This window comes from Apteryx rowi, unplaced genomic scaffold (assembly GCF_003343035.1).
Source record: "Apteryx rowi isolate R43461 unplaced genomic scaffold, aptRow1 scaffold_752, whole genome shotgun sequence".
Taxonomy (NCBI): Eukaryota; Metazoa; Chordata; class Aves; order Apterygiformes; family Apterygidae; genus Apteryx; species Apteryx rowi.
In genome coordinates, this window is record NW_020451041.1 from 209,275 (window position 1) to 224,889 (window position 15,615).

Sequence of the window (15,615 nt, forward strand, 5' to 3'; positions counted from 1 at the left end):
AAGAAACAGAATTTCAGACTTACAAGACATGAGGCAATACCGGTCATTCTGACAGTTACAGTCATAGCTTCAGTATGCTATGTTCTGAACTAATAAAGGTACCCCATATTTCTAATTGTTTTCCTAAACTAAATCATAGAGTTTGGCAAGCGTTTCCTGCTCCTGGATTAGCTGACAATTACTGAATGCAATTCATTGTAGCACTGTGCTTATTCTTTAACTGATGAGAAAACAGTTTGCCATTTATCAAATATACTTTATTTCCTGCTTCCAGGTAAGAATTTGTTGTGTTTGTATATGATGCAAATAACCAATTAATATCTTTTGTAACACATACCAAAATGTCCTTCACATCTATCAAATGCGAAATGTCTCTTAGACTACAGAAGCAAAACAAAATCTTACTCAGGTACACACACACAAACACACATGCACACACAGCTACAGTACACGTGCAGTAGATGTACACGTACACACACTCAAGTAAGATAAAGCTACTCCACAGTTCAAAAAAGCAATGACTTTGCATAATAACAGAAAAAGGATACAACAAAGAATTTAACAAATAGTTTCAATAAAAGACCTATTTGTCTACTGCTCTACAATCTTCTGCAGAACCCAATAGCACTTTGCCTCCAGAGTGGAATGAAGAAGAGTCAACTACTTGGGCGGCTCTTTACAAAGCGCATGGGAAAATGCCTGAATGAGACAAACAAAAAATTGGTGCCTGACAATGGGGACAAGATCTGAAACAAACTAATAGGAAATACTAAGGGAAGAAATATTTCTTAGTGCTCACAACATCTTCAGAGTTAAGACACCTGACTAAGGATAAGAAGTATACACTTCATTCCACTCAGGACAGAGTCCAGAGTTGTCTCTTACACTTAAATGCTTCCCATCAATCCTCAAAAGAGTACACTATTTTCCATTTTAAATTCACCAAGTAAGGAACAGTTAAAACACTTGCCCCCAGAAAGGAAAGGTATGACTTCTACGCCTTTCTAAACCCAGATCCACTCAAACCCATGCCTCCCACCTCTGGAGTCCCAGAGTTAAGTCCCAGTTATGTTTTAAACTCCCATCACTACCACCACTAATGTTATTAGTAAAAATCAATAAAATTATATCCTTTGGCAAAGGAATAATTAGTACAATACAAGCCTGAGTCTATAAGAGAAAAAGTATCATGTAAATAATTCTTTGTCAAAAAATAGTATGGTTGAAATGTTGTCCCCTTATAAAGCTACAAGAAAAGAAAAAAAAAAAAAAATCTAATGAGGAGTGAGAGGAGTAGAAAACACTGTAGTATTTTCTCTCTGCATGATGACAGAGGGTCTACCCAGCCAGCATGGCAAGTTAAAGCTTGCCATGTTCATGATGGATGAAGCAGCCTCAAGGCTTGGGGAATAATTTCAGACTCACAGAGCACTCTATAAGTGACCTTTTGTGACAATGCCATGAAACAGCGGTGTGGTATCTAAACATCTTACATAGCTCATTGACAGCACAGACCAACTCCCTCTGCATTAAAGCACACCAGTTTAACCATGCTCATTCAAGCTGCAAGATCTAGTCTATTGTTTCTTTTTCCTACGGTAGTCAAGAATACATTTATTAAAATAATGGAGTCTAGCAACTTATTTCTTAAGGGCCAAATTCTGGTTCAACTAAAATCAATAACAATAAAGCTACCACTTTCACTGCTATCAAGTTCTGATTTCATGATGTCTCTTTTTTTATTATTATTCACAGATGCACAATCTAATACCACCATATCGTAAACAGCTTTTAGTTTACTGTCACTTGAACAGTCATACTAATGGAAAAAAAAATTAAAAAAGACCTGGTCTAGAAATCACTTACAGTGCTGAAACAAATTGGTATATTCATATCTGGAAGTCACCCTATTGGCTAACATTCAGCAACTGATTACTACCAATTTCTTTACTTAGTACCCACATGATCTACTATTTATTTAGAATACACCAGTTATTGCTAAAGTTAGAAGCTGATTTTATATAGGAATTTGATATTTAAGGATTAAAACTGAACAGTGTAATAACAAGTTACCTTTCTATAGAAGAATTTCATGAAGAAAGCACTCTCATCCTACCAGTCATTCGTGCATGCTGGAATCTCTGATATTTATGAGAGTAGAATACTGAGATTATACATTCATAAGTACTCCCATCTGAAGTTTATAGCAAGCTCCCTCAAGTATTCTGTGCCTCAGGATCATATAGATGTTTATTCTTAATGCTCCTCCCCATACCCCTTTCTCTGCAACTACTGTTAAAGTTGTAGAGCACTAATTCTATGACTGCCACTGTGACTTTCCTGCTCAGTAAATTATGTACCCTTTCATTAATTACATTTGAATAAGGAATCAAACTTGTAGAAAATGTTCAAAGTTTTTATAATATTAGATCAAAATTAAAAAACTGTAAATAATTTTATTACAGAGACTTTCTCAGAGTTCACAAACTTTAATATTAGTCACCATCATGTTTTTAATTAACAGTTTTTGTTCATGAGTGTTAAGCAAAAGCATAAGTTTTCTTCTTATGTTAAAAAGCCGGTATCATTAAAATTAATGTTTCACTAATTTTGACAGAAATAATTGCTCAAGGCTGAAATCTGCCTTGAAAGATCCAAGTCTACCTTCCCACAAACATTTTCAAATGTTCATGTTGTAAAAATGAATGGTATTACAACACAACTTAATGGAACTGCCATATGGAAGAATTTCACCTCCACCTTCCAGATCCAAATTTCTTAATTCCCTTGCCAGAAGTCTTTCTCTGGTATCAGTGAAATTTTTTTTTTTAAACACTTGATCTCAGATTTGGTCTATCTACATTTTAAAGGAAAGTAAGTACTCTGTCTTTCCCAGGCAAATTCTTGTTCAAGACCACCATCAGCAAGCCTGTTTCTTCTCTCCTGGAAACTGTTCATCTCTGTAAATCTGTGCTGGCATTTGGGCAAGTAAGATACTTCCATGACTGTCTCAACTGATATCATTACTATACTATAAATGAAAAGAAAAACAAACCTTCACTAGAGTTTTTGAAAAAAGTCAGCAACATAAAAACTGGTAAAGGCATAGAGAAGAAATCTGCCATAATTTCTCAATGATTCAAGCACTGGAGAGAACACACTAGTTTAAGCAGTCAGCTTGGTCATGTTAAGTGTTTTCACGTTAACGAAACAGAAATCAGATGACACTGGCATCCATGTGTCAATTCTATTCTTATTTCTTACAAATAACGTTGAAATGTAGTATTGATAGTTACTGCAAATACTTTCTATAGTCTCACTTATCTCCACCAATGAAAGTAGACTTGGCTACTGTCATTATTGCTTTCTTGTTCTTAAGCAACCATTCAACTGTATGCTGTCTCGTATATTAAAGTAAAAATTAAGCCCAACTCTCCCCCAGAAGACTTTCATCTGAATGTCTTGTTCAATCAATTTCTGAGTAGCTCCTGCTGAGCATGCGCCTAGACCCAAAAGAAAAAAAAAAATCTAAATTATCATTCTACACATTAGTTTGACAATGGTACCCAATTTAATGAGGGGTTAAACTGGACATTAGGACTGTCTGAAACACTGTTTTTAAATAATACATTGTCTGGGAGAACACAATCCAAGAGGCAAACCTAAAACTGTTTAGATTTTATTCCTTTCAATTTAACATTTTTCATTCACACAATTTTCCAACTGTTACTCATATGATTTATGATTTGCCTTTGACTTAAGAGAAGCAAAGTCCTCTATCTTAAGTCTCACTTTTAGCATGATTCTTCATCTACTTCAAATTGTGTAACAGATCTGGAAATTGAGAGCACCAAACAGAACAATGACTTTCATACCTTACACTCATCATCACAGCACTTTTCAAATAATTTTTTTTTAAGCATCACTTGGAGAAATTGTACAGCATGGAAAATTTGTCACTATGTTCTGCTGTTTCTAAGGAACTTCTGCTGTTTCTGGTATCAGCAAGTTTGCTATTTCGGCATTACTCTAAAGCCCCAGTGCCTCCATTTCTGACCCCTTCAAACAAAAACAAGCTGCTCAACAACATCTAATCCGTGCGTCATGTAATCCTGCTTAATACTCTACAAACTCTGGGTAATATTTGGGTAGTTTTTAAATTTAGCAAAGAACATTCTGGCCTACTTCAAAGACATCCTTGCCTTGGGTAGCATCCCCTAGAAACATCTCCTGTTTTCATTTCAAACGAACAAAAAAAGCAAACAAACATAAATGCTTAAGAAGAGTTAACAAAAGACAAATTAAGAGATCCTGGCCTACTGACATAATAACAACATGTAATGTCACAAATCAAATGACTGAAACAAGAATGCACTGTGCAACCACCAAACACAGCATCCATAAATGATTAGAGAGATATTCTTACTTTTTAACACAGCATTGGACTCATCTAAGAGCACAAGACTCGACCCTACACAAGGACTGCAGACCTCTCCCTTCCAGCAATGCAATAGACTCTTCTGAAGATTACTATGGCACCGCAAGCTAAATTATGCGCGTGTTCTTACCATCTACACAGAGCTACCAACTACAAAGTAGGATATCACTCTGTTGGAGCAACAGAAAATCCCTTCTTTGAGACACAGCTCACTTTCTGCAACATAATTATCTTAACAGTGGCTCACGCTACGAACACTTTCAAAGAAGTCTAAATTAAATTCCATTATAATTCCTCAGTACACCATCTCGCCTGTCCTTCCTAAGATCTTTCAGGCCCTCACTGAAGGACAAATATGTTCCTATTTTGCTTCGGCTGTCAGGCAGACAGTCTCCAATCATTAGCCTTTTGTCAACAGTGATGCTGAGGTAGATTACTAGTGCGCAGTGCTTGTAATGGCAGGTGCATGGCCCTGGGGCTGCCATCTGCCAGGAAGGAAGTGTTCTCCTCTAGGATGCTGAAGAGATTGACAAATAATGTAAACAAAACACTGAATCATTCCTAATCTATGGAATCAAGCTATTGCGTTACTATTTTGCAATGTAGATACTGTGATCCAAGTTGGGGGCTTAGGTCTGGGGTTGGGCTTTTTCATTAACTATTTCTATGTTTGGTTTGCTAAGATAAAAATGCACTCTAAAAGTATTTATATTTTAGGTAAAACAGGCAAAACTGCATCTGGGGAAAAAAAAAAAACTTACCAGGTGTTTTTAAAAAACTAACATGAAAGATAGTTATTTTGGAAAATATTTCCCCACTTTCAATTTATAATCTGCTTCCTTACAAAGTGTGTTGGATGTCACTGTGTGCAAGAACTGGATTTTTTGATTGTTTGTTTTAGAGACCCCTATACACAATTTTGGGCCATTGTCACTGATTAAAAAAATTAAAAACATTTGTTCTGGAAAAATTATAGAAATTTTGAAAATAAGAAAAACTGGATAGATATCAGGCCTCAGAGTCTTGTCATTGGTCTTTTAAATAGATTTTCAACTGGATTTCTCATAATCAGATTGAATATCTTCTCTCAGTGTTGCTAGTTTTCCCTTCAACTAATATTAGCAGTTTATTTTTCACTTAAACTCTCAAGCAGTAACACACATTCATGCAGATCTAAATGCACTTACCAGACTAGTCACTGTAATCACACATACTGTACAGGAAAGTATTCATTAGTGCCTAACTGACTGTACAGCGGAGATTACACGCTACTGCTGTCTTTGAGTGAGCCTCAAAAGTTACTATATGTGTTATCACTTTAACACTCAATGAAGTATATTTTTTGTTTTTAAGTAGGCCTCCATAAAGATGTGGGTAACCTTTACATTGTTTTCAGTAAGTTTTAAGTCAGGTTTTATAATGTCTAACCCTAAAATTCTTGCTTTAAATGCAAATACATCCCTATAATTAAGGGTAAGATTCATCTTACCTAATTTAGTACGAAAAATACAAACACAATCTAAACTTGTGATCTAGGTTTCTTTTATTGCTGACAGAGATACAGTCAAATGCAGAGGCAAATTCCTGTCATCTTATAATAGATATTTAAAATAGGTGGGAGGACTCACCCTGGCTCTTTCTGTTTACTTCTGTTGATTCTAGAGAGCACCTAGATGACTACCTCACGCTAGGTGCCTACATTTTGGACAGCTGAAGCCAGCTGAGACAAATACCACCATAAAAAACAATAAAAGTTTTCTTTTGGAAAGGCTCAAGGACAAAAACCAGCCATTTCAACAATTAGCAGCAAGACAACGACCTAACTGAACCTGGCTCTCAAGACTGCCACTCTTGATCCCTTACACGCGTAGACAATTAAAAAAAAATAAAAATAACTACAGACTAAACAAGCACACCAACAAAACATACATGAACTTTGGGGTTAGTACACCAACTTCTAAAAATCAATGGATGCTACTGATTTCCATGGATATACACAGATCACTTTTAGGCAAATATTGTAAGAAACAACAATAACAGAAATAAAGGTAGTTCTGAAACCCTCATAATTACACACCCTATTTACCAAATAAGCTGCTATACTCAATTTATATGTCTATCACACATGCTTTGCAAATATAATATTAAAACTTCCAAGCATTCTGCTAACATAGTCATGACTACTACATAGCACAGAATGGATGCAAACCTAGACACAAACAGGAAACACTTAAAACACCAGTGTAGAAGCATACAATAACTCAACTGTTTGAAAATAAATTAGATATAACCATTTCTTTCTGTGTTGGTTACTTAAAAAAAAAAAAAAACATATTAATGGTGTCACTGCTTTAGAGAAGATTTGATTTAAACAGAAAATAACCTGGATTGAATCTCTATTGTCATTTAACTGCCAAGTAGGGGGGAGAGATTCATTATATACCCTAACGATAACATAATTTTTCTGTGAACACTTGCTCTGTTTCAACTTTTAAACCACTTCAGGATTCCAGTGTAATTAATGCTATTTAAGAATAATACTAAATCAAGAATAAAGAAACCCATGTTATTGTCTCCTTATTAGAAAAAAACACCATATAAAACATGTCGTAATGTTCTTTCTGTTCAAACATTCCTTTATCCATTTTACTTACAAGTGAATGTTAGTCTCTGTAGCTATCTTGAAAGAAATCAAGTAATCAGAAGCAATCATCAACCTAAGCATTTCCTCTGCCTTGAGCAATGACTGTACTGGTTCATTTTAGAACAAACCCACCATTCAACTTAGTCTATAACAATTTATCTTAAATGACTCAAAGTAACCATGACATTCTTTAAATGAGCAGTATAGCTAAACATAATTTAAAGTATAAAGCAAAATAAAAGTCTAATACATGTTACATGTTTTAATATTCCATCTGCTTGTAAAAAGCTGAGATCCATATAATCAACCTAATTTAAAATATCAAAGGCTTCATTTAATTTTAGATAAACTTAATTTGCATTTTGTGTCTCATGGATAGTACTGCCAAATCTGGACCTAACCATTCTGGTTTGGTCACTTGTAAAATGCAATCTGAAACAAAAGAAGTACATTTCCAGAGTTATTAAAAGAGAATGTACAATTTTTAATTCTAAGCATAGGAGGTAAAAGCAAGCTATGTATGATATTCAGAGTAGTTCAGTTCTTTCAGCTTTTAATTTTGATGCATACATTCCACTTCATAGAACTTATCAGTAAGAGAAAATACTGCATTTACAAACAATTTATTCTAAAAAAAAAAAAAAAAAAAAAGACTTGAAAAGATGCATGGATTTCTAACACAACATATAGTTGTTTTAATACTTTTAACAAGTCATTTATAAATGAATACAAGTTTTGTGAAAGAGGCAATTATACATTCTCATGCTGTCTGCGAATCAGAACTTTATGACAGTTGGAGTATCAGAAGGAAAAAAAAGTCTTAATAATATAATTCACTGTGCAAAGTAATCCAAAAAGAATAAAGGAAACAAGGGTTTTGCTTTAAATAATCTAAAATGCCATTAGAAAGACACAGGAAGAGATTTCTTGAGATAGGCTTTTTATTGTTTAGGTGCAATCATAGAACCCTCACAAAAGCAAGAGCTAGTTGACAAGGGGGGGGGGGTCATTATCATTATCAAAAATCACCTTATTACGATCTTAAGTATATGCATTACAGATGAAGTCTTCTTTAAATAAACCAAGACAAGAGAAACTTAAATAGGATGAAAACAACCCTCAGTTTTTTGCATCATTATACATAGTATTTGTTCAGTTTTAGAAAACTAGACCAGAACTACTAGACTACTAGAAACCTTTAAAAGTTACAGAGCATTTTAGCTGTAGAAACAAAAAAACAAATTAAAGATATCGCATCCAAATCTGATGTTATCACAATTAAGCAAAATTCCCTATTTCAAAGTTGATGTAAAACAACCACTATATTTAATGGAAATTTTACTTAAGAATTTCAAGGTTACGTACAAAGGGTAAAAGCCCACTGAAATCAAGGCAAAACTCCCATTTGAACTCAGTAGAGCTAAGATCCACCATAAAAAGTCAGATCATTTTTGGGGTGTAATCTGTCACAGATCCATTGAAATAAATAATTTACATTATATGAGAAAATGAGCATAAATGTCTCCATAAATAATAAAAACCATACACAGTTCATACTTCTTTAAGCAAAAAAGCAGTCAATTTCAGAACAAAGATTAATTATCAGCATGTAACAAGAGTTTCAACTGACCAGTAACAGTATTATTTTATTTACATATCAGATGAAGGCAAGTGTTTCTCAGACTCTTAAATATTTGCCCACTTTCAGAGTACAGCAGAACTAAATAAACTGACAATTTTAAGCAATCTTTTAATTTTTCTGTTTTGACAGCTATTTTGGTTGTACTAGCTTGCTCTTGTCACAACAGGATAATATGGACAGAGAATTCCAAAAGTACAGCATTCCCTAGAGCAGAGATAAGTTACTGACAGCAGAGACAAGCTACACATGAAAGCCAACCACCTTATTACTTCAAATGATATAAATAATTTCCTTTAAAACAGTTACCCACATGAAAACATTTACATCTATTGCTACAGACCTTTAGGAAGAATTCAAATTGACTTTTTTTTTTTATTATTTTTATTTATTTATTTTTTTTTTTTACACATATCTTACACTCATGGAAATAGTAATTTACTGATAAACCCACTGCAAGGAGCTTACTTGTATACCCTGTATCTCTGAAAGAGGTCTTCCTGTCCCTGTTATTAAACAAATGTGCATTCTCCATTGTTTTAAAATAGCTCCGAACTTCTCTTTAGTTTTGAAGAAGTAAAGCTTCCCACTCAGTAACTCTGATAATACAGTTAAAAACAAAATTCAAAAGAAGTGCAAACATCTAAGTAAACAATGCTGATCATACATGGCAAAAGCTCTCTCTTGTGCAAACTATTAATAAATTCTGCTAAATGAAATTTTCTCAAATCTACCTGAATTACTACGGTTTTACAACAGTAAACAGGGTTTACTCCTGCTTATGCTCAAAATACATTTTTCTTTAAATTGCATATGTGTTTCTTTGTAAAACATGAAAGTCCTAGTAATGTCCCAAATTACAGTTTTTGGACTTTAAAAGCATTGGCACAAAACCGAGTGATCTTTTTAACAGTGGCAGTAGTAGTTCTGTAAACAAACTCCAGTGTGAAATCCTAATGAAAACCAAAACAGAAACTTGGATATATGCAAAAGTTAATGACTTGGTTCTACTTATACTGATAAAACTATTTATATTTCTACTTTCCCATGCTATTAATTTTCTAGTTAGTCTGCCACAAATACAATTAACATGAAACCCTGTTTTTAAAATATAACCCAGAACACTGCTGACTGATGTTTATGCAAGTTTTTTCTTACCGCCTTGCCCTGATACTGGTACAATAATCCCCGAGCAGAATAGCTGTAACTATGCGCAATAGGCTTACACATTTTTCAGGGAAACAGAATGGTGGAGAGGAGAGCTTTGCCTCCTACACAGAGATTAAATCTCAAAGAGTTTACCCAGAACACTTCTGATTGTGGTCTACATTTATAAGCTTCCTAGGGAAATAGGAAAAATAAATATTCACACAGATTAAATATTAAAATAAGGCAAGTCTATAACCACCATTTGTCAAATATTTTATAGAATTAAGCCTTCTCCTCTGTATGCCATGTAGCAAATTAACATTGCTATGTTTATTGCATTACCCTTTTGTTTGCCGTATTAGAAGGATAGCAGTCAATTCCCCCTGCTTATCTCACTTATTGACTATTTTATTCCCCCTGCTTTTAGCCTGGATGATGAAAACACTCATATCCACTCCAGGTTTTCTCTGCAGCTGGTTCCCCTCCCCCTGTTTTCCCCCTTTGCCTTAGGGTCAGCAGTTTGGAGAATGTTTTGAAAATAGCTCTTTCCCAACATGGGCTTGGTTTGCAGTTGGGGCTGTAGGTGGTTCAAGAAAAAAATCAATTATCGTGAAAAATCAGTTTGCAAAGAAATGTGCAGAATAGTTTGTTAGTGTCCTGGAACAGAACTCCAAGGCTTGACTTTTATAAGGCAATGTAACCAATAATCGCAGCATTCACATTGTTTTTAATCAAGCCATATCAATCCTGAAACTGACTTCAGCAAAACTAAAAACGACTAACAAATAATGCTCTGCCCTCATCCCTCCAAGTCATTCAGAGTAAGTGTTCATCCTTTAAAGCTTTGACATTTCATTCAACAATCCTCTCGTCTTAATTAGGTTCAAAGCTTGCTCTGCAAACGGTGGATCTCTCATCTTTTCCATCTTCCTGTACTTCCTATCAAAAGAGAAAATATTTTCTTCTTCAAAATCAACTAGCTAATAAGGAAACAGAAGAAAAAAAAAACTGCAAGTAGCTCTTACAAACTGTCACTTTTTGCTTATAACTGATGACCTCTATCAACACTATGAATACAGAAGCAATACCTATATACCTCCAAGCAACTACTTCTAAATCGTATGTCATTTCAGCTAGCCAGACCTATAAACATATATTACAGCTCTATATACACACAGGTTTAAAGTACCAGGTCTTGCATAAATACAAAAGCAAAGAGAATCCCTATGGTGTCTCATCATTAACTTTTAATCCTTGACAGATTTTCTGTTCTGTGCCCTCCTCAACTAGCACTCCTCAATTGTGTGCAATTTCGCACTTGGTAAGAGGAGGTGGCTTGCTATTTTGGGGGGTTCTTTCTTCCTTTTTTTTTTTTTTAAACACCAAAACTAGCACCTCAACAAAGGAACAGCTGCAAAATTAAAATATAAATTCTCTCTCACACTAAGTTTCAGATTTCTTACGTTTGCTTTTGTCTTTGAACGCTGAGCATTTGCAATCTATTTAAAAGCAAGCTAACCAACTGGTCATTCGTACTGTGATTGAACTGCCAGCTGGAACGTAGTTACACGCCACTATAGGGTAAGGCTTTAAGTAAAATGTGCAAAACAACGGGAAACAGGTCATGCATATATTGACTTCTGGAAAGACTTAAAAAAAAAAAGATTTCACATTCCATGCTCACCATGATTTACTGTTAAACTTTTGCAAGAGATATGAAATTTCAAAATCAAGATATTAAATTAATCCTTCTCATTTTGTTATAATTGGCCTTGCCAGCTAGAGAGCCAAGGGTTTTTTTTGTCATCTGATGTCCCTCACTCTTTTCAACTCAATCATTTTACATTTCAAATACTATTTAAATGCTGCATTAATGTATATTTTGGTCACATTTTCCAAACACTTTCAAAAATCTCACATAAGAAAACTCTGAAGTAACCCAAACATAGTAACTGCACAAACATTAGCTTCTACTGAGGTACCCAGAAGTACACACTCAAAATAGCACAGGAGAATTTAAATGTGATGAAATACGCCAAAATTAAACTTTCTCTAATACAAAGAGAGAGAGTTCCTCCAACGTTGTTTATTAGAGGACACGTTTGGGAAATTGTAAGAAAGAGGGGAGGGAGAGTGCTCTACATGGGAGAATATAATACTGTAGTGAGAAACACAAATAGTAACAGTGCGCATGGCTGTCAGACAGAGCTACTCACCTTTCACAGCACTTGCTTCTTTCAGGTTGTGGGACAGAAAGTCTATGCTGGCATAGGCGCTTGTCTCCACTCCGTTGACGCCCCCGTTCAGGACATGCCTGGCTTTAGACCTGGCTTTGTCACAGTTTGCCAGGGTCCCATCCACCACGTCAATGGCGATGTAGTTGAGGCCGTTCTGGAAGCCAGCCGAGGTCTCCCGGCACATGGGGCTGCTGCCCTGCTCCTCCTCCAGGCCTTCGCTTTTCCTGAGGGACACATTCTCCACTGAGGCTGAGTTGTGCCTTTTGGGGTTGTGTGCAAAAGAGGGGGACACGGGGGTCACAGTGGTGGTGGAGGAGAAAGTCTCAGAGCTGTGCCTCCGTCTCCCCTGGGGATCTGCACGAATGACCTTGGCCCCACGGTTGGGGTCAGGAGGAGGGCTGGAAAGAATGAATGCCTCCACCCCCGAGAGGGTGAGCCTCTTCACCCCCGCCGTGGGGCTGGTAACCCGGGCACTTTCCGGCTTCTGAACGATGGGCTGGGGTGGGGTGGTGGCCATGCCAAAGGTCATCTCGGTGTAATCCCCACCATCGGATGGGCTGGACAAACAAGCCACCCCCACGGCCGCCTTCAGGTAGTGCCCATCGGGCTGGCTAGTGCTGGAGGAAGAGCCTGGTGAGAGCGCTTCCAGGGAGCCCACTGAGACCGTGCCCGACTGGGAGGGTGACTGTGAACCAAAGTCAATGTTCATGTAGTCGGAGAGTGGAGAGCGCCTCTGCCCCGTGCCTGAGCCCAGGGAGGAGGCTGGGCTGTCAGCAGGCAGCGAGGGGGGAGAGTAGACAGCGGCATCCCCAAAGTCGATATTAATATATTCACCGGGGCTCTTGGGTTCGGGCGGCAGGGGGTGCTCGTTCATGCTGGGCAGCAGCGTCCGCAAGGTCTCCAAGGAGAGGCGGCTGGGCCGGACCACGCGCTGGCACCGCTGGCTCAGGAAGCTCTCGGTCCGGCTGTGCCGCAGGGGCGAAGGCACCATGTGGCTGGAGGGAGCGAAGGTGCCGGCGGGGGACTGACCCGCTCCGCACACTGCTTCCTCGGGGATCATCCTCCCTGGGGAGTTCATGAACACATACTGGTCGCTGTCCTTAGCCAGGACCTGACTCTTGTAGGAGCGGGGTAAGGAGCTGTATGAATAGCAGCCAGGCTTGGTGGGCTCGCTGGCCCCGTGCCCTGAAGGGGCGAAAAAGAAGTCGGGGGGGGTGAGGGAGGGAGCCTGGGGCCCATGCTGGGGGTCCCGGGGGGACATATTGATATAGTCACCACTGCTCAGCCTCCCGTCTGAGCTCTCCACGGACAGCTTGGAGCCACACCACATCCTCATGTAGCCGCTGTCATCAGGGGAGCTCTCCCCGGGTGAGCTGGTCTTGTAGCTGCTCCCATTCCCAGGGGACCCACCACCCACCCCGGCCCGGGGCTGCAGAATCTGCTTGGGGGCGGACACGCTGGTGGGGCTCATGGGCATGTAGTCATCGCCACCCCGGCTTCCCTGCCCTAAGGCTGCAGCCACACCGGGGGTCATGGGCATGTAGCCATCATCTCCTCCTCCTCCCACCGCTGGCAGCCCCAGGTTGGTGCTGCTGCTGCCGGAGCTGCGGTGGGAACCAATCTCGATGTCCCCGTAGTCCTCGGGGTAAGGGGTGTAGGTGACTTTGGGGGAAGCTCCCGCCTGGCAGGAGGGGAAGAGTCGGCCGGCGCTGCCGGCGAAGGTGGCACGCATCAGCGTGTACTCATCGAGGGAGGCAGAGGAGACCTGCGGCGGGGCGGGCCGCTGCCGGCACGGGGTGGTCAGTGAGTAAGTCCGCTTGCGATGGCCCTTGTCGGCGGCGTCGGGGCAGGGTCGGTAGCAGAGCCGGCCACTCGGGGGCCGCTCCATGGCCATGTAGCCGTAGAGATCGGTGCCGCCCCCGGGGTCCCGCACCGGGGGGGTCTCGGCGACCGACTCGGGCGTGTTGCTGCGGTTGCTGGCGGTGGAGGAGGAGGAGAAGGGCCGCAGGTCGCCGCCAGGGCTGGAGCCGTACTCGTCAAAGGACATGAAACCCGCGTCGCTGGGGGAGCCGGAGACGGAGGCGCTGCCGCTGGACGGGCGCTGCGGGTGGTGCAAAGGGGCCGGCTCGGAGCCGAGGCCACTGCTGGAGGAGAGGCTGACGGGGCTGGTGGCGGAGGGGGGCGAGTGGGAGGCGGGCATGGACATGGAGCGGCTGCTCGGCAGGCCGCTCCCGGCCAGCGCTGGCAGCAGCTTCCCCGCCTGCCTGCCGCCGCTAAGCGTGTGCGAGCGGCTGAGGGGGGTGCGCATGGGGCCGGGGCTCATGGGGCTGCCGGCCGCTGAGCCCACCCGGCAGCCGTCACCCTCGCTGGCCGTCCGCACCCGGCACGGCGTGCCCTTGGTGCCAGCGCTGGCCGCCAGGCTGTCGGTGCGGGAGCGGCGGAGCAGGCCGGTCTGGCTGGGGGGCAGGTTGACCAGGTGGTGGTGGCGGCGGCCCGGCACGGTGATGGGGTGGGTGGCAGAGGCGCCACTGCTGCCGGGCCCGGCGGCCCCCCCGGAGGAGGAGGAGGACGAGGACTGGCTCTTGCTGCGGGGCCGGAACTCGGACAGCTCCTTCAGCGCCTTCATGGCCTCCAGGATGGTCTCGTGGATGTTCTGGGCCACCACCGAGTCGTCCGCCTGCATCCAGAGCTCGCCGGGCCCCGTGGCCGCCGAGCGCCCCACCTCCATGAAGAAGAAGCTGTCGGAGTGGCCGCAGCGGCGGATGTTCATCAGCTGCAGTGTGACCGAGGGCAGCTCGCAGTTGAGGCGCACGAAGCCGATGGTGCGGGCAGAGAGGCAGAGCCGGTGCACGCCGGTGAGGTTTTTGCTCTGCCCCAAGCCCTTGGGCTTCAGCGTCACCTGCCAGACCTCTCGGTAGGCGGCAGCGGCCGGGGTGATGAGCCCGTAGTTGAGGTCCTCGCCGGCGGCGGCCAGCGAGGCGGCGGCGGCGCTGCAGGAGGCGGAGAAGGGCGAGGAGAGGTGGCGGTGCGGGGAGCCCTGGCAGGCCGCCTTGCCCTCGTTGAGCAGGTCGGTGAGAGCCCGGTACCAGCCCTCCTGCTCCTGCTCGTTCTCGGCCGCCACGGCGAAGTACTCGTCCTTGGTGTAGAGGGCGATCAGGTACTTGTGCTTGGCGTCCGCCCGCTTGTTGATGTTGAGGCAGGAGTCGAGGGCGATGACCCGCTTGGGCGCCCCGGACTTGTTCCTCCATTTCTTCTCGCTCTCGTAGTACTCCAGCCGAGCACCCGCCGCCTCCTCGCCACCGCCCGGGCCGCGCAGCACGAAGAAGCGCTTGTGGCCGTGCTTCTGCTTGCGCAGGTAGCCGCACTTCCGCACGCCCTGGTTGTTGTTGTTGTTGTTGTTGAGGTTGGGGCCGGCAGGGGGGCTCACGGGGGGCAGCAGCCCCAGCACGGCGGGGCTCGCCATCCCCGGCCCCGCGGCGGGCAGCGGCGCCGGGCTCCTCTCCGCGCC

The 15,615-nt window shown here is 42.0% G+C and overlaps 1 protein-coding gene across 2 annotated transcripts in view; it reads right to left on the reverse strand.

Moving 5' to 3' along the window:
* IRS2 (insulin receptor substrate 2) overlaps positions 1-15,570 on the reverse strand; it is a 32,622-nt gene extending 17,052 nt beyond the window's left edge. Inside the window, exons 1-2 of one of the 2 annotated variants that reach the window (XM_026088119.1) lie at positions 12,087-15,570; positions 7,813-10,809 (exon numbers count right to left, since the gene is read on the reverse strand). In XM_026088119.1, coding sequence (XP_025943904.1) covers positions 10,784-10,809; positions 12,087-15,570 — 3,510 coding nt within the window. In that variant the 3' untranslated portion in view covers positions 7,813-10,783. Of the gene's footprint in view, positions 1-7,812; positions 10,810-12,086 lie in introns of those variants that run through there. The other variant, XM_026088120.1, reaches the window with a different exon arrangement.
* Between the last annotated feature and the right edge of the window lie 45 nt (positions 15,571-15,615).